The sequence below is a fragment of the Pyrgilauda ruficollis genome, unplaced genomic scaffold (genome assembly GCF_017590135.1).
Source record: "Pyrgilauda ruficollis isolate IOZ18807 unplaced genomic scaffold, ASM1759013v1 scaffold6, whole genome shotgun sequence".
NCBI classification, from domain to species: domain Eukaryota; kingdom Metazoa; phylum Chordata; class Aves; order Passeriformes; family Passeridae; genus Pyrgilauda; species Pyrgilauda ruficollis.
Genome location: NW_024527710.1, coordinates 1,551,389 through 1,574,613, shown reverse-complemented (window position 1 = coordinate 1,574,613; position 23,225 = coordinate 1,551,389). Strand labels below are relative to the sequence as shown.

The 23,225-nt window shown below is 36.0% G+C and overlaps 1 protein-coding gene across 4 annotated transcripts in view; it reads right to left on the bottom strand.

The window, feature by feature from the left end:
* Nucleotides 1-23,225, bottom strand: part of DPYD (dihydropyrimidine dehydrogenase) — a 335,322-nt gene that overhangs the window by 216,581 nt on the left and 95,516 nt on the right. For 2 of the 4 annotated variants that reach the window (XR_005956460.1, XM_041483444.1), the window contains exons 5-8: nt 16,269-16,430; nt 7,098-7,294; nt 3,105-3,186; nt 599-686 (exon numbers count right to left, since the gene is read on the bottom strand). Coding sequence is in view for 3 of the 4 variants with exons in the window: in XM_041483444.1 (XP_041339378.1) it covers nt 599-686; nt 3,105-3,186; nt 7,098-7,294; nt 16,269-16,430 (529 nt within the window). In the remaining variant the exon portion in view is untranslated. Of the gene's footprint in view, nt 1-598; nt 687-3,104; nt 3,187-7,097; nt 7,295-15,679; nt 15,725-16,268; nt 16,431-23,225 lie in introns of those variants that run through there. The other 2 variants (XM_041483445.1, XM_041483446.1) reach the window with 2 other exon arrangements.

The window sequence follows — 23,225 nt, the reverse complement described above, 5'->3', positions numbered from 1 at the left end:
AAGCAATGATTCGAACAGCAGAGAGGTGCAGGACTTCTCTAATATTGGAGAAGACAGACTTATGATGCCAGTTTTGTACAAGTCAAAATCAGCTTATTTTATTAACCCACTCCATAAGTACATTTCACTCCAGCCTATCTGAAGGATGTTACACATTTTATATGGATGAAAGAAAAAAAGCAGCCAAGCATGATATCACTGGCTTACATATAGACTCAGTAATTGTGTGGGTGTAGTAAGCTGTTCACAAAAATTGAAAACTAAACTTGTGTATCGCTCTAAGCCAATATAATTAATTACAAGCAAATTTTTAGTTCATCCATTTTTAACTATCAAAATAAACAATAAATCAACCCGTTTGGCTACATTCACCTATTACTTAAAGATCTGTAATACAAATCTGAAAATTTTAGTAATCCTCTTAAGGCCACTAATTTTAGCTCCCTGATTTTAAAATTTTTCTTATATTCCATACTTCCATAATTCACCAAATTAAAGCTTTCTCCCATTATGTTATTAACAAAGATACAAATTCCAGTTTATTCCTAGGCAGTCCTTCAATTTCAGTATGACAAAACATGGGACCATGAGCTCTTACCTATTCCAATAAAGACTGCCTTATAGCCATCTTCTTTCAGGGTATGGAGTGTCATTCCATCCACTGCAAGGCCTTTCCTAAAAATTATCTGAAAGAATTAAAAACTGCTTGGTAAAAAATGCAATTATAATGAAGCAGCACATTCTGCATGGTAATCTAACACAGGCTTTCAAAATTATGAATAAGTTTTGATTTAGACTTGCAATTGTTAGTTCAAATTTAGACAAGAAACAGTGTCCATAGTGCAGTAATTGGTGCTCATTTATTGAAAGAAATAACTCACAGCAATCAAAGCACACCTATAATCTATGTTTCTGATCACTTGCTTTTTGCTTCCAGAAGCAAAAGCTGCAATTTTTTTTCTGCAGCCATTCTCCACCACCAATCCTGCTCTGAGCTGCCACTGCCCAGGCTGAGCACCTAGAGGAGCTGTAAGTGTAAGAGTGTAAGAGACAGGGAATGGTGCTCTCTTCATGCTCAGGAAACCAACGATGGCTGTCCTGTGCAGAGGTCATGCAACTGGAGATACACACACCTTTTGTTCATCACTCCTAACCCCAAGGCCTTTGAGCACAAAAAGTGTGTGTGATTCCTCTTCTGATATTTCATACTTCTTGACATAGGTATGTATGTTTTTATCTCCACATCTTAGACTCTCTGAACCTGAATGTTTTCCCTCAGGTTTTTTATATCACATGTGACTTTCCTTGACAAAATGCAGTGCTGTTGTGTAAGCTCTCTACTTTGTGATCTTAACAGTTTAGCCTTCAAGTCACTGTGTATCTTGTTTGTTATTCAATCTACCTATATTTCATTTAGTGTACTTTTCAGGTTGCTGGGGAAAAAAGGCAGAGGTAAAATACATTTTACATTACTTAAAACACTGACTTTCTTTGTCTTTGGAGATTTAGTATAAATTTTATCAGAGGTGAAAAGTCATGTACTATTGCAATCCTTTAAACAATACAGACTCCATCTCACTTGCAACAAAAGACATTCTATAAATAGTCATTACATTTTTTTATCCCGTTCTGTACTTATGTTATGAAAACCTAATGATGGAATTTAAATAGCAATACTATTTCATGTGAGGATTCATAATACTTCGAGGGCCCAGCTCTGTAATCTTTATCCAACTGACTAATTCTTACTAATTTCAGTGGAATTACTTGAATAAACAGCAGTACTGAGCATTTACACAACACAGCACCTTCCACCACAGATTTGAAATGCTTTAAGTAAACATCAGAAAACATTTCCAGCTTATAGAGGTATAAAGCTAAGGTAATAATTTAACCAGCTTGCCAAAGGGTCAATTGCAAACCAATGGCAGAGCTTTGAAGCAAATTTACATTGAGATTCTCTGCTGCACTCTAGAACCACGGTGGACTTGCAGGTCAGGACGACATGGTGGCTCTACCAGTCCACTCTGGAGACCTTGTCGTAACACGGGGCCCTGGGAACTGAGGCTGGCAGAGGATTTCCAGGAGTCTGTGGCCAGAAATTTTGCCTAAAGGTGTCTCAGTGCTCTGTTTAACACCATCCCTAACTAAAACTCCATTCTGTCAGTCTTTTCAAGGGTTGCAAAGGGAACTTTAAAATAGAAAAACAAACCCGTAGCACTTTAAACCTTATCTTGCATCTTACTAGCATTTTTGCAAAACTCAGGCAGGATAATGTTCTCACTCAGGTCTTGTGACAACAGTCTACTGCTTTTACAAAAAGAATCAACACGAAAGAATTCAATCCAAGAATTTCTTGCTTCATGGAAGGCTTTAGTAATGTGTTAAACATAAAGTATCCCTCCTGGTACTTAAAAATTTCATCCAGTGGTACATTCTAAGTTTGTAACTACTATTAAAATGTGCAACAATTTTAAATACTATCTAAATCTTCAGCTCAAGTCCTAAATTACAATAAATCGCTGTTCCCATTATCTATAAACAACACACATTTATTTAACAGAATAATGCATAACTATTGCTTTCCAAGAAGTTGAATAGACTGATATTGTTTATAACAGATGATCATGTTAACACTTTAATTTGATGCATTTTATTATAAAATTAACTTGGATGCAAGACTGTATGATAAACCATTAAGAAAAAAAATCGGGGAGAAGGAACAAAAGAAGAATCAAATATGAATGGTTTAAGTAGTGCCAAACTTGCATGAAAAAAAACTTGATTAAAAAAAATCAAATCATTCCAATAGCTACATTGAACCCCTAAAGCAATTTAGGAATTTGTTTCTTACAGACAATTAATCACATGCAGGCATTCCAGATGAGAACTATTGATTGCCCTTTTCCAAACTAGTGGCATTCAGACAGGAGACAGACAAATGCCCTGAGCAAGAGGAAGCATCTTCCTGCCTCTGTCTAGCATAGCTTTTAATCGTTCTTTACTAATGTGCATGACATTTTCCTGTTAATCTTTGGCAGAGTTCTTGTTCTTTTTTTTTTTTTTCTTTGAGCTATACATAGGCAGGATATATTTTTCATTACCTTCACTCCAAGATCCTTCATAAGCTCAGCTTCAAAATTCACTACATCATATGGCAAACGGAACTGGGGGATTTCAGACATACTAAAATAAATAAAAAATTGTTTGTAACTATTAGGAAAATATTATTTTAAAATTTATTATTATTATTTGCAAAAAAACTTATAACATACCTTAGTTAATTTTGACACATGTGAATGGAAATGTGCTGAAATGTGACTTGACTTTTTTTAATCATTAGAGTGACAAAAAAGCATTATTCATCCAATGCTAAAAATATAGGCCAGAAAGACAGTACCTTGAGGCCAACACTGCCCACTCTTGTAGGTGTCTAATTAACATAGGTTATGTTTGAACTCTAAAGGACTTCAGCTCCATTCCTTTTGTTCACCAGAATACGCAACACCAAGCTTAGGATACCCATTTAAAAAAAGACCTCGTGGCTACTGAAAGCAAAGTGACATAGCAATCTTTCATTAAGCTATCCAATACAAGAGTATCAAATTTCCCATACAATTTTTTAAAAGTAGAACATATGCTATTTTGAGCTAGGGTATTTAAAACTGTACCTCCATTTGTACTTCATAAATTTTTAATTATTTTTCAGGATGGACAAACATTTTATCAGCTGTTGATTTCATGTCTGTTTTTTGACTTAATGTTTATTAACTGGCTTTTTTTCCTCCCAGGGAAGATTAGGAATGACATCTTCAAGTTCCCAGAATCACAGAAGGTGAAAACTGCAGTGCCAATATAGAATCTCGGTTTATATCTACTGATACAGATCTAATATATACATATATTTATCTCCAGTGAAATGACATCTATATATGCCAGTTCTAAACTCCTACTGTAAAACATGTCACAGATAAAAACAGCGAAGTTATATTTTAGATACTTTTGTTCAATGAAGATAAAAACCTAAATATGCAGAAAAATAAAGGCTTCTCCCCAGATACTTCTAAGCTTCAAACAGTCTAATCTGTTTTCAAATTAATGAACCTGTAATATCCATAACAAAGCAGAGGCACAAGAGATTTGCTGCAGCTTATTTTACATATTGATATTGACCACACCATCTTTAGCATCCAACTTTGACAGGCCAGAACAGTTTCATTCCTTTTAAGTTGCATCAACTTTAATTATACTGGTAAGAAACTGGTGTTCTTTCTCATTTCTAATACTGCCCTTTTTACACCTTTCTTGACCAGTGTGCAATGAGAAGTGTTGTAAATATCAGATATAATGAATGTGTCAATACAACTTTCAGGGGTCATGCTAAATAAAGGTGTCTGAGGCAGAAACTAATGTATCAATATGATTCTGCAAGAGAGATTCAATAAAGAAATCTAATCAAAAAAGAGGAAAGTTCTATTTTCCAGGCCACCTATGAATTTTTTGGAGGCCAGACGTCTCCACAACGTGCTCCCAAAACACTACTGGTTGTGTTACATCACTGTCAGAATTTGTAAACACTTTTTTTTTTTGCTCTTATTAAACACTTAGTTTTATGCTGTGAGGTGTACCCACACGCATGCACATTAACTGTGAAAATAGGCTTTTTATGAAAGCCAACTATACATCAATAATTTTGATGCAATTTCTTGCAGCAGCAGCAGATGTTCTCTGCCTCTGCAACGGAGAGACAGAGGGGGAAAGGAAATGGGGCAGAGATGGAGGAGGGATGCAGTGGATGCAAAGTCTCCCACAAATTCACCTCAACCTCAAATTTGACTCAAGTCAGAGGTGCTTGGACAGGTGCTTGGTGTTTGTCAGCAACCTCAAATTACTGCTGCTCAAGGGACAACTCTTTGGCCTAGTGAGAGAAATATTGTGGTACATTGTAAAGCAGTGGCACAGATAGGAGCAAAAGTAGTAAAGCTTGTTCATGGTCTCTAAGCAAGAGCATGGTATGCTCATGCCTACTCTACTATAAAGCATAAATTTTACACAACTGGTGAAATGTAGGAAAACCTGCCCATAAATATGAAAAAACCAGACATGTTCACAGAAGGATGGATTTACGTTATATTTAAATATCCCACCACAGGAATTGCAATCTCTAGACACCTGTTTAGTGTCACAATATTATGAAAATTAGCTACGATGCAAGAAAGATCCTAATTAAAAACAATTGGAAAAAACTTTAAGGAGGCAAAACCACTGCCATTATAAACAGCTGATTCCAAATAAAAAATTGATTTGGTCTTCTTAGCAATTTGCAATAGTTTATGAAGCCTTGAAAACACACCCATCGATAACCTAAATTTGTTAAAAGATGTGCTGCAAAGACTTGGAAATGTAATAATGGATGACTGCTGCCACAGGCCAGCCCCCCTTCTGTTTCAAGATTAAAATAAGGACAAAAGGAATTGATGCCCTTAAACCACACATGAGCATTTCTACAGTGAATGGAAGTAAAATTTGACCTTGATTGATACATGTTAAGACTCAAAAGAAAATATACATTTTAAAATACACTCCTCATCCATTAAGGGTACCAACAGAACAGGCAAAACTCTGTGTAAGGCTTCTTGCATTACGAAAAACAACAGGCAAAACATTATTTTAAATTCAAGTTAAACCATGACGAACTTAAGATCACACTGCTTCAAATACACAAGCATGTAGCGAGCAACTGTAGCATTGTACTACAGCACTGAAGCAGCTGCAGGAATTCCTGCATTGTATTGCCATGTCCAACCTGAGTCCAACCTGTCACCAAAAAGAGCCTTTTTGTTAAAAACCTCTTATTAATTCTGACTACTGTACAGTAACAAAACTGATTTTAATCTGGTATTTATAACATAACATGTGCTAACATGATAACATGTGCTACTGAACAGGTAAATAGGTGTTTCACATACTAAATTTGCAATCCTGGTAACTAGTTCAAGTAAAACAGCTTTACAGTTAAATGCCTATGGATTAACACCTTGGTAATTTGGTAGAATAATTCTGAACCTCACTGGGAAAAATGCAAGTAATCAGTTCAACTTCTCCAGAACTGATTCTCTTTCTTGCAGAGCACTGAATAAGTATTTGACATTATGACATTATGGATCAATTTCATTAACCATGTCAACTCTATTGATCTCAGTGGTGGGGCATTAAGAAATGTAAGTGCGTCACCCTTCTTTCTCTCTGTTTCACTATATTTTTTATTTTTTAAACACATTGTGTGAACGCATTTTGTACTCTTGCACACATTACTTTTTAATTTTACAATTACAATTTCATTTTGATTTTGAATGGCTTGGTATCCACCAGTCAGTCTGAATTATCTCATACACAGGGATTCCAACAAACCTACTAGATTTGATCAAAGCCATTACTGCAGTGGCAAAAATTAATTTTCTAGTGTAGAGGACTGACAACATGGAAATACTAGCCAAGGGTTTACTATACAGGAAAACTGCAAATGTACCTTCTTTTATGTATTTGTAACTTTCTGAAGGTTGAATCGCAGGGGGCTTATTTCACCCATACGGTGTGGGCTGCAAAAGCTGCATTCACTGATGGCTGATTGCCACTGTCACCTTTATTTGCACAAGGTAGTCCAGGAAAGCATGCTAAACCTAAAACTTCCCAGACAGAAATTACTATCTGTCTAAAGCATTTTAAACATTCTTTCACTAGGACTACAGGTACTTAACCTTGTTTTAGAAGTTCTGGATAAGAGAAAATGGTTCCTAGACACAATTTTCTATTATGTTAATTTGATAATAACAATAGCACTCTGGAATTTAACAGGTCATATGAAGAGAATACAGGAAATAGCCACCATATTTTCAGTTAAAGCTTGCCTGCAACTGTACCTCTTTTAACATGAATGATCAATTATTTAAATAATTCAATAAAAAGTGACTTTTACAGATCTGAAATATTCTGTTCTCTTCCTTTGCTAAAAGTCAAGCAATCATATATAAACAACAGTTTTCACTATGCTTTCTACAATCATTGGAAGCAGTGCTTTGGTGTCACTGTTTTATTACCTTAAGCCCCCGAGGTACTCCTGCTTTTCAAATATGGTGATGTTTGAATAGCCCAGTCGAGCTAAAAAGGAAGCACAACTTAAACTTGCAGGTCCTGCACCAAGAAGAGCTATCTTCACCTGATATGCTTCAGGCATATCTTCTAGAGGAGGTAAGGAAGGATTTCTGATCTGAGGAATATTCATGGCTTTGAAAACCTGGAAAGCAACACAATCAACAGGTTAAATGCTTTACATTCCCTCCTTAAATTTTATTATGACTGACACAATGGAAACTTCCGCTAGTGCTGTCACATAGCTGATATATTACAGCAAACTCACAACATTATAGAGATTTCCAAATGACATGACCTGTGCCTTTGTGAGGGATGCTCTATTAGGAGGGTTTAGTCTTTCTATGGGTCTTTTTGTTTTAAGAATCTCTGAAGTCAGATTTTTCACTACTGTAAATTTCACAGAGAAGACTGATCCAGACTAGCAGTAACAGAATAGGAATGCAAAGTCAGCCAGATGGCAGAGAATCTCTGCAATGCCAAAAATTTCCCTGCAAACAAATTATTCTTACTAGCAGAAAAATACCTCTGCAAGCAATGCAAAGGATTATAGTGCCAGTAAAGAGGCTTTGCTTCTTCAAGAGAAAACCTGCATGATCATGGAAAAATCACTTACAGCTTGAATTTTAGACGTGGTAGGTGACAAACTTTAGGTGGGTTTGAAATGTTTTTTAGGAACCACACTTAGTCTTCAGTGCTATATTTTCATTGGTAACCCATGCTTTAGATGCCTCCTCCTAGATAAATTTTTATAGGACTTTATTTCAGTTTCTTACCTATCTTATTTAATTTGCTGTCCACTTTTTAATTGTGTTTCCAGAAACTGTAGACACACCTGAAAGTCACACTGTTATCTCCCCCTGCCCCAATTATTCACTCACCTGCATAATGGTGATGATCTGCTCCAATCTGTCCTGACTATTAAAAATACCTAGGAACAATCTCTGCCCACTGTTCTGTATTTCTACAGAAGCCAATGCAATGGGCTGCTAACCTAATGTCACACAATTCTTCAGATTTGCATTAAATCAGTTCTATACTCAGATATACATGTAAGAGGTGAAGGCAGAAATATTCTGTATTGCCCAAGCAAGATTACACTCTCCTCTGCACATATACAGAAATTGTAGGGAAAGGAACTGAGTCTCTGTTTTGTATGATCTACAAAAGGAATAGACATACAGCCTTAGAGGCTACTAAACATTAGAAGCATGGAAGAGCAAAGGTACATCTTCTTTTTACTTTAGGCACTAGGGGGAAAAATGTTTAACCCAAGCAGTATATATTTGTAGCAGACAAAATAATTCAAGAGTGCATTGCATGGGGATTCTCAGTCATATCACAAACACCATCAACGTAGCATCTCAAAAACTACCAGGAGACCACACTGCTGCCCACCTATTTCAATGCAGAGCCGTGTTCCCCAAGTACTAACTAGTCCTCTAAAATACATACACTGATATTCATCATAATAAATATCATATTTAAACTATTTAGAAGCTTACCAACAGGTTTTACTTTCCTTAGAACTCAAGAAGCAAACAGTTTTCAAGTTAAACTTTGGCAATTCCACTCATGATTAGAATTTTTCATTTATGTTTTGAATCAATGTTCATTTTCTTCATATGCACTTGAGCACTCATGCTAGGTAAACCAATGATTAGTTCCTTCCCTCTCTAAAATTTCTGTGTCAAACTCCCCCAGTCTTTGTAAATTGACACAGCGGTTTAACAAACTGCATGAAGCAAGAGACAGATAATTGTTTTAAAGAAAGAATCATTTAAACCTGACAATTCATACAATATGGGAAAGTTTAATGTGGTTATTAATGGATTTCACAGGCTGAAAAGCTCATACTGTACTGTGAAACTAGATTATGATAACCTGAATGCAATGATATTTCTAAAATGTCTGCTTTGTTATATTCATAAGAAATTGCTTGAATTATAGCAAATTTTCATTAGTCTCATATAGTTGTTTAAGAAGGCTATACAGTTACAAAAATTATATAGCTTGCATATTTAATGTGCATATTGAACACTCTGAATATGCATATGCCTAATAAATGTACTACTAAATTTACTTTATTGTTAACATAACTATTTTTATATGTATTATTGAATAGTCATACCTATCTAATAAATGTTACACTGAAGTTCCACACCACTGTAGTGCAGTGTTAAGCTTCAGAAACCAAGCACTCATGCAGAAAATCCTAGGAGTTCAGGCTGAATGGTCAACTTTAATTCTGCCTATTTGCAAACAGGGTAAAACTGTCTTTATGCAGCACAGCCAGCTTGTGTGGCAGTATCTTGCCATCTGGAATTCAGTGGCAGTTTTGCATATTAAGGCTGGCAGGGTAACTGTGTGAAAATAGCAAACTGCTTTAATATATTTCAAATGATTTTTACTCACCTCATGGTGAAGTTTCCCTATACTGTAAGTCACTTAATTAAATATCACTGAATTACTCTGTATAAATCCTTTGGTGGCCAGAATGAGTAACTGGCAAGCAAGTGTTCAGAGGCACATTACATTCAACTGTCCTTTCTGCCTCTAATCTCTTCAGACTATGTTCCTGATGCAGGTAAAATTTAATACTATTACCCTTCTTTCCACTTTTCCTTCAAAAACATGGTTGCTTTCTTGCTTGGTGTTTGGATGGAGTTTTTCCTTTGTTTTGCAGAGCTTTTTAACCAAGACCCATACAGGAAAATGAGACCAAATGATGAATTTTGAAGAAGAGTCTCTCAGTGAAAAGCCTCAGTCATCATCCTCATGCCTGCCTTTCCTTCTGGTTCTCTCTCATACACAGATTAATAACAGACATTAATAACATTAGGCATTTATTCTTAAACTTTTTATCAAATATGACATAATTATCATAACTTCACTGTCTAGGGCCTATTCAAATGAAACCCACATTGATTCTGTCTGCTTCTTATGCCTCATGTCCATTAGAGTCCTCCAAGAAGATATCCCAGCTTATAAAACATGGAGACTTAGTTCACAAGTGAGATCCAATTTGACCAAACCAAAACAGACAATCTATTCTGCTAAGTTCCAACAACTGAAAAAAATTCTCTCTTGATTCACATTTGTAACATATTATAGTTCTCCTATTTGCATCACTTCGTTGTGTAAAGGTGTGAGTGCACTTGCTCAATGCTCTCTAGAGCATGGTTCTCCATAGTGTGAAATCCAAGTCTGTTGTATTCTCTATTACAAATAAAGCACCCTTTCACTGCAAAAGGGTCATGTTCCAGAACATTCAACAAAGAGCATAATTCCAAAATATATAAAAATAATGCAAGACATGAGTTTGTATTCAGGTTCCACAACATGTCCCACTTGAGCCAACCACAGTGGTTTCAATTGTTGAGCAACTGATTCCAGTTTAAATTTCCTGGAAAGTCTTAGCCAAATCATTGTAGCTGCTTTTGACAATGCAGATAGGGAAAAGCTTATAGTTAGTTCATGAAATAAAATTCTGGTTCTTTTCTTCACTGCACCACTCTTGTATTAGAATGTTTTGATGAAAAGATGTGACATTTGGCAAAGAATAGCAGGTGACTCAGAGAAATGTATTTTGCTAATCAGATGAAAATAATGAAAATAATTTTAAGGCAAAGCAAGCATGACTTAAATGAGTCCAAAACATTTTAAACCGTTAAAACAGGCTAGAACTGATATTCAGAATTTTTACCTGAATTTTATACAATTTTATACAATTTAAAGTAAATAAAATACCTCATTTCAATCAGTGTGGCATGGTTTAGTTGACAAGGTGTTGTTTGGTCAAAGGTTGGACTTGATGATCTTGGAGATCTCTTCCAACCTTAATGATTCCATGATCCCTGGCAGTGTTGAAGGCCAGGCTGGAGGAGTCTTTGAGCAACCTGGTCTAGTGGAAGGTGTCCTTTCCCAAGGCAGGGGAGTTGGAACTAGATAATCTTTAAGCTCCCTTCCAACACAAGCCATTCTTCTACTCCATGATTGCTTAAAACTATTTTTGGACTAATACAGTAAATAGATTGCAAGATCAATCTCATTGTTAGAAAGTGAAATACCTTTGTCTAATCCTACAAAATGAGACACTTACTCTGTATAGCCAAGATATACAGAGAAGGACACATTTCAGAAGGACAAACAGGACAATTTAACCTTTTAGTAATACAAGTTTTGGCTTGATAACTAAATTTTTTATATTGTTCAGCTATAATGCTTGGTTCCATGCTTAAAAGGCTCTAGAAATAAGTTTATCAGTATGGTTTACAGTTAAACATCCTTCACTAAGGCAGTGAGATACCATTACTGACACAGACATTAGAATCTACCTGGAATTAATTTTAGTGTGAAACATATCAGTATACACTGAATTGTTGTCACATTTTACTAGTGCAAAGACAGTAGAACACAGGCAATGAAATCAGGAACATTTAGGAACTGGTTTTACTAGTTTCACACTTTCCTACTGGTTTCCATGGATATTTATCTGTAGGCTGGTTTACATTAATATGGGGCAGTTGAATATTTAAAGAAGAAAATCATATTCTGCATATATTTTAATGCAAAATAAAGCAAATTGCAAGCACAGTAAGCTTCTTGAAGTTGTCAAATTACATAATCACCCAATTAATTCCATTTAATTGCACTGGATAGCATAGGATGTTACATGAAGTGTTTTTTTCACAGACACATGGTAGTTATGAAACGTTCGGGATCTTCCCTCCACAATTCAAGAGCTAAAGTTACAATATTTCAAATTTTTATAGAAATAGGTGGGTGCTTACAAAACTAGACCCCAAAACATCTTATTAAAGACTTTTTAAACCTCCATTATTCTAGTCCTAAGATATCCCACGGATCTAGGACATTGCAGAGTCCAAATCTCAACATTTCATGAATTCCACCACTAAATGGACTTAGCAACATTCATGCAAATGCGTTAAAAACAAAAACAAAAAAATATATATACTTAACATCTGTAAAACAGATATTAACAATAAGGGGGTTTATATAACTTGCCAAAATATCAGGAAATCTTTTAGCATTGGCCAGAGAAATCAGAAGTCCTCAGATTCATCCCCTTAACTATTGTAGAAAGCGACACCACTCCCTTCAGACAACCTGAAGATTTATTTATTATTATCATGGATTTCAACATGACTTAAAAGATATAATTACCTAAAGATGTATTAAAATTAATACTGACAAATAAAGGGCTTTTTCTATTTGTCCTGCTGTCTTAGCTCCCCAGAACAGCCCTCCTCTTGCAGATACAGCTCATGTATCCGTGCCTGTGATGATGCCCAGCCTGGCATCCCGAGGCCATCCTACTGCAAGAGAGGCAGCCCCATGAGAACCACCTTCTCCTCACAGCTGCACTGCAGACTGATCACAGCTGACAATTTGCAGCTCAAAGAGGAACCTAAGCCCAAGGGCACAGTGTGCCACTCTATGGCAATCCCTCAGGTAAGACATTTCTTCCTTGACTGTGGTGGGCTGGGGAGAAGGGAGGTTCAGCACTCAGGCCCCTCACCAGAGCACTCCTTCCAGCACAGATGCTCTGCTGAGCTGTCCCTAGGTGAGTAGCAGGTAAGCTCATCCAATCCCTCTTTTTCAGAAAAACAGGTATCAAATTTTCTTTTCCAATTCCTTTCTGCTGCAGCAGCAGTCAGAATGCATCTGCAAAGAACAAACCACCAGAACTGTAACTGGCACAAGAGCCACAGTACTAAATGATCTAGTGTTTCTATCTAGTATGCAGAGATTAAAATAATACATTTTCTATTCAGCTTGTGCTGCACCATTCAGAATGATTAAACAGAAACAGAAAAGAACCTTTAGATTCAATAAAGGTCTACCAAAAAACATAATAATTTGAGGGTTTCTTACTAATATGATAGCAGATAAGGTAATAGACCTCACTTCCTTTTCACTACAAGCTTGCAAACTAGTATTTGAGTAACCAGTGATTTTAGTTCATTTTGGGACTGAGAGCCATATACCTTATGCTTACATGTATTGTCACTTCAATCTCAGTGTATTTTCAGTGAACTTGTGTTCAGAAAAGGTTGTTTCCTGATTCTGAAGTACTTGTGCAAAGGAGACAGATAAAGGCATTAATATAATTTTGACCTGTGCAAGTAGCAGGTGTAACCTGTGCTTGACACTCGACATTTATAATAGTGAGATTTACTCCATGTTACTCTCTAGATGCAACAGTTACCATGGTAACTGCATCCCAGTACACACATTCTACATCACAAATACAAACGGACACTTCCCTTTTTCCACTTAAACATTTAATTGTCGAAATCCACATTTTATCAGGCTGGACTACGATTCACTTTGAGAATGAGCCAAACAGTTGCAAAACTATGAAAGGGCAGAAGGGAAATGCAGGCAGCATAAGGTGCCATTTTTTTTTTTACTGTTCTACCGTATGCAAGACAAATATTTTACAATTAGGGAGCTTTATCTTCAGTATGAACAGATGATCAGTCATTGTTCAGAAGCACAAACAGGCACACGTCATACCCATATATTTTCCATTTTAAATCCACATTCCTGCTTTACTGCAATTTTATCTATTATCTCAGCTAGCAGTTGTGCCCTTTTATTATCGCTCACTCTCATAATGCATCAAGTCTATGATCCTCAGACTAATTCCAAGGGAAAAAAAAAGCCTAAAACTGGCTTCATGCACAATGGAGTTTTCAGTAAATAAGCCCCTGTGGGACAAATATTACACCATGCATGAGAATCACCATGCAGCTCTCATTAAGACTAACACATGTTGCATGCCTATATTACACAATTTGCTAAGTTACTTGTACAGGTAGAGCTGCGAACACACTATCCGGGCCAATTCTTGTATGAACAGTAGCACCTTACAATTTTCTTCAATATTATAACCTATATTTTTATAATGATTGTTACTTGGAAGCACTCATACCATTATATTTTTACAACGATACCTACTTTCACAGCAAAATTTAACTGAAAAGTAAAAAGTACTAATTGCAAAAGTGACTGCCTATTATTACTAATTAAGAGTGCTACAATACATACAGATTCTATGTTAAACAGCAGTAAACCTAAAGGTTATTAACAACTTTTTTCTTTTACATTTTTTTATATATTAGATTTATAGAAACATAGATAGTATGAAAATACTCAAGGTAATAAATTTTTTTAAAATGTTCTTTTTGTTGGACTGCCATATAGAACTACACAACAATTTTATTCTGTTAGAGCTCCTGGAACTAACATTATTTTAAACAAACTTGAAACCCTGAAAATTACTCGTCCTCTGCAGTTTTCGTATCAATCATTATGCTAGCACTGGGGTTTTTTAATAGATTTCTAAAAATTTTTGAAGAAAAATGGCAGATATTTAGCATTATCTATCAAGTCATAATTCCTCTCTATTAATCATAGAATAAGAGGTAAAAAGACACAAATCAAATTATAACAGATATTACTTGCATTTGGTACCTAAACAGTAATATTTCTCCATTGTATTTATTATTTACTTGCCGACTGTTTAGTCTTTTTTGGTTGGTTGGTTTTGGGTTTGTCTATTTGGTTTTGTGGTGGGTTTAAGGAAAGAAGAAGTCTTCTGCTTTGCAACAAATACTAGCTTTTTATATATACAGAATAAAGGCCACTAGAAGAAAAGCTAATAAAAGTGTTTCTTGACTGATAAAGCCCAACTATTCAAAATACACATAGAACTAATACAGTTCAGTGTCTCTAGTCTCATCTTGTAAATGAGAACTTTGGATTCTTACACTTGTGTGTTCAAATCTCAAGAAAAATAAAGTGGATAACTATTTAAATGACAGGAGACGAGAGAAGATTCAGAAACAGCTAGCAGAAAAGTTTATCAGGTGCTCCAGAAGATTTACAAATCTCCTGGAGAGAACAAAGGAAGAATACAAACAGATAAAAGGAGAACAGCAGCAGCAGGTAGTAATATTTGCTCATCAAATCATCACCCACAGCCACTGAGAAGAGGGTGTGAAGTCTATGCTTGACACTAGAGGAAAATACTGGTCTTACAGATATCATCTGTTACTTCCAGATTTATTTGCATTTCTATTTTCGTCTGTTCTACAAAGTTGTTTTTTTCCCATGCTTTGCAAAGTTGACCGGAACTTCATTGTGTTTGTAAATAAGATCAGCCAATTGGCTCATGATACATGAATATGATGGTTTTACTACAGCCATAACTCCCCTCACTTTTACAGAGGCCAAAATAATAATTTTTACAAAATGTTACTTCAGATAGATCAGATGAGGTATTATCTGAGACCTTGAGTTAGGTAAAAATTCTCTATGCCCTCAAAAGAAATGAACAAATGAGTAGTTGCCTCTGTCTTTCTTCAGACAGAAATTGGAGCATTAAAACTACACAATCCCAAGCAATGCACAAGAAGCTCAACAAAGACCCATGCAAAGAATTTCTAACGTGAAGCAGCAAGCAACAACCTTTGCTTCAGTAGCCAAAACATGCACCTACCTTTATGAACTCGTGAATTTACATATATACACTGTGAATCTGTACCTATATAAATAGACACACATGGACATGTATTTTAGGTCAACCTCAAACCATGTAATTACTTAGGTTTGAAAAAACAGGACAATAAAAAGAAAAAGTAATCAGAAGTTTATCCTTTGTCTCAAAGCCAGCACAAACACACATTAATTCTGCTATAGAATCTACCCTATGCCCAGAACAGTTCTACATCTCCTTAATATGCATGCACTTACAGATACAGCTGCACTTCATCTTTTCTCCTATGCAGCCTACAAGAGCAACATTCACAATTTCACCTGAAATAAATCTTTCATTATAAAAGAAACTGTCTCAACTACCAGTGTGTCTAAAGAACCATCTCGTTTACAAATAATGTTCCTTATGTTCCTATAATGTATTGCATTATAAAGCATTTGAGTGTGCTGTAAGAAAAAGGATAATTATTCTAAGCTTTCTATGCTTTAATTTTATTAGTGTCAACTTTTTTAAAAAAAAATCATTAACAAAGGTAACCACAGGTAATACTCAATAGCACATACAAAGAACTTAAGACATGTGCAAGTCCTACCTCAGTAGCAAACTGCTGCAATCCACCAATATTAATTGGTCCTTCCTCAGTGCCATACAAATTGCAGCCACCAACACAGAGATCTGATGTTGGACACACCATTCCGCACGTCAGGCCAAGTGGATTGTCAGAAAGAATCATTTTGGCAGCTCCATAGTAGTTCTGAAGGAAAAAGAGAAAGGAAGAAGAAATAAAGACAGTCACATACCAATGAAGCAAAAATTCAAACCTTCAAGAGAAAATTTTGTAGTAGAATAATATATAAGCATATATGTTAAATAACACTTAAATGTACTAAGATGGTATGCAAAATTCCATCAAAGACACTGAGAAGGAAGTCAGCAAAAACTGTGGATTATGCAAAGGTAAACTTTTGCTTTTTAGCTTGCAAAATGGTTAAAAGCATCTTCAGTCTGAAGTGGCTGTAGGATTTTTAGTAGCTTAACAAATCTACCTTCAAAAACTACAATTACTGCATTATGTTCTTGAAAATATTCTCCCCATTTCTAGGTCAATTGGGCAGTAGCTGAGTTGCAACCCTTGTTACAGGTATGACCAGAAAGTGCCACTTATACTACCAACTCTTTACAGCTCAGGAATGAAAATCTTATTTTACACATCTGTGCACACCATCTCTGTGGATATTCCTGTCCTTCACACCAGACCAGCAGTGCCAATTTTCCCAGACACACGATGAGAAGACTTTCCATGTAGCCACCTGCAGATATCGCACTACTGAATTCTTTTTGATCTTTTTTTTCTCAACATATAGTAAGCAGGGCAAACACTTATTCTCCTGTTTCCTCGAATCATAAAGGAGGGAACTAATTAAAGATGTTACCTACAATTCACAGCTTCAAAGATTCTCAATATTCAGTGGACTTCAGAAAAGGAACAGTCACCAGCTATATGAGAACTAGCAAGGATTTTTTCCATTCTAAAACTCTAAGGAACGGACTCCAACAAGTTCCCAGTGTCTGATGCCTCTGGTGCTTTTTTCAGCTGGACAATTTGTTTTAAGAGGAAGAATCAGAGGAAATGCCAGGAGTGACCTGAAGTGTCATTTAAAGGAATAGAACTACTGATGGCAGTTCTGCACCTACATTATTGAAATCATATTGTAATTAAAGCAAACTTTATACAGACTGTATTTTCTTATGTGTCATCAGTATAGAAGTGTAGGTAATAATAGAGTGTAGTACTTCCTTAACTTAACCACTTTTTCCACCTCCTCTAAAAGTCCCACCAAGTCCATGAAGACGGGTTAAATCTAGAGTTACCTTCTAAGATCAGAAGACAACACAGTATATCCTTAGAACTAGCACATGGCTGAGGTTCCACTAAAGTTTCTTTAGTGAGAAATTAATGCTGGGGTCTCCTTTCAGCTTTCTACACACTAGAAGTATCTGAGAGGCTGAAAAACAGTATATTGTCTTCCTCCTCCACCTCTTCCATATTCCAGTCTTCAGTAAAAATCAGCAGTAAGAAACTGTTGTTTATAACAAGCACCTTCGCCTGTCCTGTCCTAGGACAGCTGACCCAGAATAGAGAGAAGATGCTCAAGCACTGTGAAGTACTTGGTCATAGCAGACCCTGGGACTTTCTATCAAGTAGGATAACGCACACAGAAGTGTTTATTCAAAGCAAATACTTTGCCATATAGAGTAAGAATCCACTTAGGAATAAAAAGAGCAGTGTCAAGATCTGACAATTCAACCAACAATGGGTAACAAGAATTTGGTTTGGGAGGTTCGAATTCACTATAGGCATATTATTAGACTGAGCATTCAATTCTCTAAACTTAAACCAGATCACACAGACAAATACAGAGATTATCAAGAAAATGCCAAGATTCAAGAAATGTATTTGCAAACATAACTGGACTCCTTGTTTACAGTTGCTGGTCTACTGCAGACCACAAACCTTTTTCCATCACCTGGAAACCCAAACCAGCTGCCTAGGTGTACTTTTATGGGACTTCCTTAGACAGTATTAAACTCTACTGAAATTCTAATCCTGGCTGAACAGGCAACCCCTTTATACAACTGCTCTGAAGAATCTTCAGCCATTTCCCCTGTGGTGACTAGTAAGACATTTTATTATCCCCAATGCTCACTTATTTCAATGTAAAGGTATATTAGTTAAAATGGAATTGTACGTATTAGCAAACAGTTTTGCTTTTCCAGATTATTATACTGTTTTAATATGAGATTATTAGGGATGCTTAAAAAAACCTGTAAAAAAAAAAAAAAAAAAAAAAACCAAAAAACTGCAGGCTCAATTTGGCAGCATATTACAGAAGCCCAATTGTATTGGAGATGTCACTGACACAAATTTGCAGACAGCAGAGGTGAAAATCAGTGCAGGAGACCCACATCTTTCCGAAGCAGCAATGAGACCAGCCTAGTCACCCTGCAGCATCTTAAGTGGCACTAGATGCCTGTTCCTCAGGCAATTATATCTAGCCATTCCTTTCTTCTACTCTAAAGGAATAATTACAAATTAGTGCTGGTTATTTTCTCACTAACTCAAAGACAACAAAATGGTTTTCAATGAACTTTTGTTCTCTTTTATGTTTCACACATATTAGACTTACAGTTTTCCTTCCTGTGTTGTCCAGTATCATTACATTTATTATCTTCAACTCTGGTTCAATGGAAACAAAGTGCATTTCCATTTCAACAACTTCATTAAGGATTTTCTACATTTTTCAGCTTGGTAATTAAAATCTATATACAGACCTAATTATTATGCCTAGAAAGCAAAACTGTTAACTATTTCTTTTTTTAAATTAATTTTCTTACATATATAAAGTATATAATCACACTTGAACTGTGTCAACACAGCTGGCACATCTTAGTTCTTTTGAAAGCTCAAACCAAACTTTGAGTACAGCTATGCTACAGAAAGAGAGCACAAGTGACTTCAGAGAGAAAGGCCTAGGGTCAGTACGGGTATAGGACCAAGATCTCAGTGTTTAAAGGGGATATCTAAGGAAATCTGGCCCAGAACACCATACCAGAGTTTGGTAAGAAGGAAGCTGGAACTGAAGACTCAGTGGGGGTAAGGCCAGCTACTGCTGAACTCTTACTCTAGGAGAAACGTGATTGAGTATATGAAGGTAGAGAGCTATTTGGGAAGTTTTGAGATATTGCTCTCATGATCATGAGTTCCTGCAGCTGGCACTGGTAGTAGTTGCACCTGAGAAAAAAGGAACTGCATTCTCTTCAAATAAGAGTATCAAAAACTATATAGTACGCATTGCCATGCTAAATATTAAGACCTTAAATAAACTGTATGAACCGGTATATATCTTCTAGTCTTAGCACCTAAAACAATTTTAATGATAAATTAAAAGACAGTCACATTTGAGAACAGCAGGGCAAGGCTTCTGCACTGCTTCACTAGTGTGCTCCAACTGTGCTAATGTGGGCACCTCTAGAGATGAAATGGAAGCACAGGTTCAGACTGGACCTGGTTTTATGGTTTGCCAAAACATGATTACTCTGTGCTAATTTCACTATAGGTAGACTTACAACATTCCCACAGAAGAGCCACAGCTCCCTTACTCTCCTTTTCTACCTTCCTGAGGATCAGTATAAGCACTGTTCCCATTGCCATTCCTGCTCACTCCCAGTGAAAGAATACTGCCATGTGCTGCTACCACAACTGTGCAGTGCCTCGAGAGCAAGACCACCTGCAAGCCTCCCACCTTGCCAGGGCACAGAGCAGTGGGGAGAGGCTGGGCTCCGGGCAGGGCTTCATGTGCCCGGCCCTGAGTTGCTTCACCTTTTTTTCCTTCTATTCTATTTAATCATTTATCCTATCTTTACTGTGCAATTATCTAACATAACAAAAAATTAGAAATATGTTTTACAATACTTGACAAACGCTGACAGATAAATTCAGTACGTCTAGTAAGTTACACTGAGTGGTGTTATACAAACTGTGTTACAAACCTACAAAGCATGCTAGTACAGTAATAAATGAGAGTTTGTAGTATGGGTATAGTATCTTAAATGTTTAGTTACACAAACATATTTTGCTTATGCAGCTTTATCCTTTTTAAGCTGAAAACATGTATTAATGATTATATTTATCAGTGACATCAGGAGTAAAATATTCATAGAATATTCACGTTTAAAAAAAAATATTTTATTTCATTTTACAAAACTAGTGTGTAGTAGGCTGCATATAAAACAGACGTGCAGAGATGCAGACCTGGTAGGCTGGTAACTACGCACATGTTGTACATGAGAAAGGATCATAATTAAAGGGAAGCTGGCTTCATTAAAATGACAGTTACTTCAGTGTATGGAATAATGCAAGCTACCTTAACAGTTTGGAGTAATTTTTGTAGATGTTTAAATAATAAGATGACTCAGTTGGCCAGTTTCTTGCAGACGTCACAGAGGAAGCAAGTCTAAAACTAGAATGTTTCTGAATTTTTTAATGAGATAAATATCTGCTCCTGCCTTTGTTCATAGAATCCTTTTTCCTGTGCATTTCCATGGAAATAAATTAATCTAACTGGATAAGATGTTTTGTGGTTTCCTACATCACAATGTCAATAAATTCTACATTGCTAACATAGGGAACAAAAAGAAGCCTTAAACAGATATCAATAATCAGAGGAAAACAGGCAGAAGAGGATCTCCACATGTATCATTTGGAAGCATTATATAATTTACATGCACATTAGACTGTTTTTTACTTGAAAAAATCTATTAAAACACATAGGATCAATACTGAGAGACCAGAAGAAATTGCATTTACTATCAGGAAATGCTTATAGCATCCTTTCTTTCAATTCAATTCAAGAGATTTTAATAAATTTATTATGCATCAGGGTGTTTTGATATTGCAGTTTTCTAAAAAAACTGAAGAATATGCATTATTATGCCTTATGGAATAAAAATTAATACACTGACTTTATCAGAATTTGGAGACATTGTGAATACTTTTAAAGGAAAGAAGAAAAGAGTCATAATTTCTTTTTCATCTGGATTTAAGTTTAAAAAAGGGAGACATAGCAAAATGCATGGAAAAATATCACCACCTCCTATTCTAGTTCATGTTCTGCAACAGCTTTAAAATTTACTCAAGATGTATTGGATTAAAACATTTCCACAGACCGAAGAGTCACTTTTTAAAGTACGTTGTTATATAAGGAGCATTTTTCACACTGACACACACCAGTTCAAATATAACAAGAAACGCCCTCAGTCTGTCAGCCCCCCCAAATATCTTCCGAAGAAGAATGAACAAAACATAACAGCAACTTATCAAATCATACATATTCCATATTATAATGCTGATGATTTTTAATCAATCCAGAAATCTTTCACATCATTTGACTTGTGTCATCATAACAGGACTGTAATTTCACACAGTGTCACTATCTTTTTATGAAAAAGAACGGAAGAAATATCTTGTACTGTCATTTTGTCCTTTGTAGTCTAGAATGTGAGAGATTCCTTAATTGACATAGTGTCATCGCAAAAGTCTATTCTACATAATTACACTACGGCGACTGAAACCAGCTGTCAGCCATTCCATTACACTAAGTACAAACAGACATCTCAAGAAAAGTCACTGTTTCATGTGCATCAATTTAACATCATTCCTAATTTTTCTTTTAAATTCTTTTTCTTCCTTACTGTTTTATTTGGTGACCTGAAATATACTACGATTAACAGAGAAAGCTGAACGAAACAGCACTTTTGAAAAACCTGGGCCTTCAAAGTAGTACTTAAAGATTAATTGTGATTAATTTCTGTATATAATTATTACCAGTCACCTAGCAGCTTTCTGACTTCCACAATCCTTCATTGTATTAACCGTACCATACCTACAGTATTTTACATATGAACTGTGACTCATCGTTTTCTACAATCCTTGCAATGGCATATAGATGTCTTTTGTTAATTTAGTCAGAGTTCCTCTGGCACAGAAAAAAACCCATCATTCTGTTTTTCTCACCTGTCATAATCCTATGTCTCTCAACAACCATTCTCTGTGGCAATCTTCTCTTCATTTATTTTCTCTTAGCAATTCCACAACTTTTTGTATCTTGTTTTCCTCTGTCTGCACACTTTTCATTTTTCTTATTTCTAGTGTACTACCAGAAACACGGTTTCCTTTACTCCCTCAATCTCCCAAACTTCAGATTTACCCTTATCCCTTGGTATCCTTCTCTGTCTTCCAGTTTGTTCCCTCTCTGATTTCTCCTTTGAAAAAAAAAAACAGAATTTCAATCCTGAAAATCCCACATAAATTTTCTTTGGTTTCATTTAAACCCAAAGATTCCTCTGAAATCCTAAAACATTCCCCTGTGTTCTACAATTTTCTCTGTACTGTTCCGACATTAATTTCTCCCTCCTCCATTTCCCTCCCAGTGTTCTGCACAGCCCAGGGAGAACCTTTTACCTTTTATCCAGAGGACAGCATGGCTTTCTGATTTGGGGGATTGGGTTGTTTTTTGAGTTTGTTTTCCAATGTGGGGTTTTCATTTGGTTTGGGACTTTTTTGGGGGTACTGGGCTCTTTGTTGTTCTTCTTTTTCTAATGTTGGCCTCCATAGAGTCTGTTAAAAAGAGCTCATGTGTCAGTGCAAACCAGCTTATCCTTATTATTAAGGGATGTTGGAGAATATGGTCTTTCTGAACACAGAAAAAACTGTAGAGTCAATGTCAGGAATCATTGTAATAATGCATGGGTTGAAATAAAATTGTGAGAGCTAGTCACAGAGGGCTACAGCAACAAAGTGATTTCTGTGAGTACTGATAACAAAAAAGATACTTCTGTACCCCCAGTTCTTCATTAAACTGAGACTGTAAAGGCTGAGTCACTCATTCCTTATGCCTGTGCCGTGTAACAAAAGTTGATGCCCCTGTGTGCACCAACAGTTGTTTTTCAATGCTACTACTCAAACCATAAAGACATCTGATAACAAAAG